The sequence below is a fragment of the Penaeus monodon genome, chromosome 25, assembly GCF_015228065.2.
Source record: "Penaeus monodon isolate SGIC_2016 chromosome 25, NSTDA_Pmon_1, whole genome shotgun sequence".
NCBI classification, from domain to species: domain Eukaryota; kingdom Metazoa; phylum Arthropoda; class Malacostraca; order Decapoda; family Penaeidae; genus Penaeus; species Penaeus monodon.
The window spans coordinates 14,356,085-14,358,416 of NC_051410.1; the positions used below are offsets into that span (position 1 = coordinate 14,356,085).

General features: G+C 31.8%; 1 protein-coding gene across 1 annotated transcript in view; it reads left to right on the forward strand.

Annotated features, from left to right (window-relative positions):
- LOC119589060 (39S ribosomal protein L39, mitochondrial-like) overlaps window positions 1-2,332 on the forward strand; it is a 35,328-nt gene that overhangs the window by 2,691 nt on the left and 30,305 nt on the right. Inside the window, exon 2 of the mRNA XM_037937637.1 lies at window positions 2,018-2,212. Within this exon, the coding sequence (XP_037793565.1) occupies window positions 2,018-2,212 (195 nt within the window). The remainder of the gene's footprint in view (window positions 1-2,017; window positions 2,213-2,332) is intronic.

A 2,332-nucleotide genomic window follows, 5' to 3' on the forward strand; every position in this document is an offset into this window, starting at 1 on the left:
TACTGCCTGTGGAGTGTATCCTTTACAAGAATATCAGTGTCAGTTTATCCTAGATTTTGCATAGATTAACCCTACATAATTTTTGGAATTATTTTTTTATGGATAGCATGAGATGTTAGTAAGAGAGCATGGAATCTAAGTCTATTTGATCCATAAAGTTTATGTGATCTAGCAGTGGACATGCAAGTTAATGATGCCATTGATTTGGCCATACAATGTACTAAAAGCCACCTGTAAACAGTGATTGCAATGTTCTGTAGATACAGCATTTCTGTGTATTTATGGTACTGGTATTTCACTTGACGATGGAACAATTACACAGTCAGGATATCCTTTGTACCTTGAAAATATAACTGCTTGGCCACTAGGGTATATACAGTGTCTATATGTGAAGAATAAGCTGTGTTCCTCCGTGGAAGGTAGATGTAACTATAACAGGATTTATGTAGAGAGAGAAAAAAGACAAAATTACACCTTGGTAAATTGGTGGATCTTCTGTGACAGTATTTCCTTGTCACACATTAAAATATACAAGCATCAGTTGTGTGTAGACAATATGTCAATTTAAATATTTAGTTGATTAAGTTATACATTCTGTTAAGGTAGCTAATAACAACAATGTTATCTGTCTTGTGTATCATCAGTACTTGACTTGATTAGCAAACTACTAATCATTCTAATGAAAAACATATTCTAAGTATCTTATATGTAATCTTGTAATTAAGATAAGAGGATAAATTGTACTATGCTGAAAGGTGTGTATATGTTTACAATGTGTTCAGATACACAGGTACTCGTCCAGTAAAAAGTAAAAGATAACCGGAAGCATTGAGAATAAATTATGCTCATGAATATCTGATTTTTAATATGATTAGATGAGTGAAATAGAAGCCCTTTCATAAATACAGACCTAGAGTATGCACTGTATAGAAAAAGAAATCTGTTGGTCAAGGCTATGTGCAACTTGGGTTGAACAGAAAGTGTGTGTCCTGTTTTGCATAATGGAATCTATTTATTTTTAGTAAATAAGTATATATAAGCAAGTTGCATAGGAAGTCAGCACAAATCAGCAACTACTAAATAAATGCACCCTTTTTTATCATTTCTGTAGAGCTTTGCCAATAATATTTTTTTTATATTTACCTAACTTGATTGTTGTAAAGAAAATGTATTCCAATTTCCATAGTACTCTAGGTCAGTGGCTCCCAAACCCTATAATTGCGACCCAAACGAGGGTCTTCGAGGATCTTAAAAATTGAATAAATAAAAATCCACAGGAAAGAAAACAAAGTGTTAAAAAGATATGAACTTTCACATTTCAAATTTATTGAAATTCATTGTGTTAGTAGCTTAATAGAATCCTATGTCTGCAAGTATAACTGATATGAAATTATTGGATTTATTACCACATTTAGGGTAGCTAGACCAGGTTAAGACTATATTTAGGGTTGTAACCAAGAGGTTCGGAAACACTGCTGTACGTAAAACAAAACTTTCCTCTGCTGTAGTTATAAAAACAAGAAGATTCAGTAACAGGTTATGTACTATCAACATGTTCATTGTATATTTTGCATATAAAATGGGATTTTTGACTATTATGTGTAAATACTAGTCTACAAGGAATTCAATACCATTTGAGATTTCTGTGTATTATTGTTGTTTCTCAGTTCCTGTAGCAGTTGTAAAAATTATATTTGTCTCAGTAACTAAATGTATTGCAATGTTTGCAACTTCATTTTGATGTTTCTTCTTTTACTAACAACCATATATGATGTTGCATTTTTTAAACAATGTTTCAATTTTTATATAAATTATCATCATAAGCAGTGTATTTACAGGAAATTAGTGTATTGATTTACAGGAAATTCAAATTGATTTTTGAACAATTCCAGAAACATGATTTTAAGAATATTTGACTGTATAGCTTCTTACAAAATGTATTTTGATAACTCTTTTCCTTTTTAAAAGCAACTACAGGTGATGTTACATGTTTTGATACTGATTATGCTGTTTCTAGGTTTCTATCACAAGCAAGCCCTCACAAATGCTGCTGTTCAGAAAAAAAGGGTTGAACTTTTCAACAAGGAAGCCAAACGGCAAGCTACCTTCATTACAGATGTGGAGAAGATAACAGTAAAATACTGTGACCAGCCAGAAGAATGCACTCTTGTTATGAACAAGAACATTTCAACTCCGTATAACTGTGCCCAGCGTAAGTATACAAAATGCAGACTTCTGTCAGTTCTGTTCTTTAATGTAGGTGTCCTAAGTTATGAAAAAAAAGAAAAATTTGGAAGATGTTTAAAGATGTTAAAACAGGTACATATCTAAA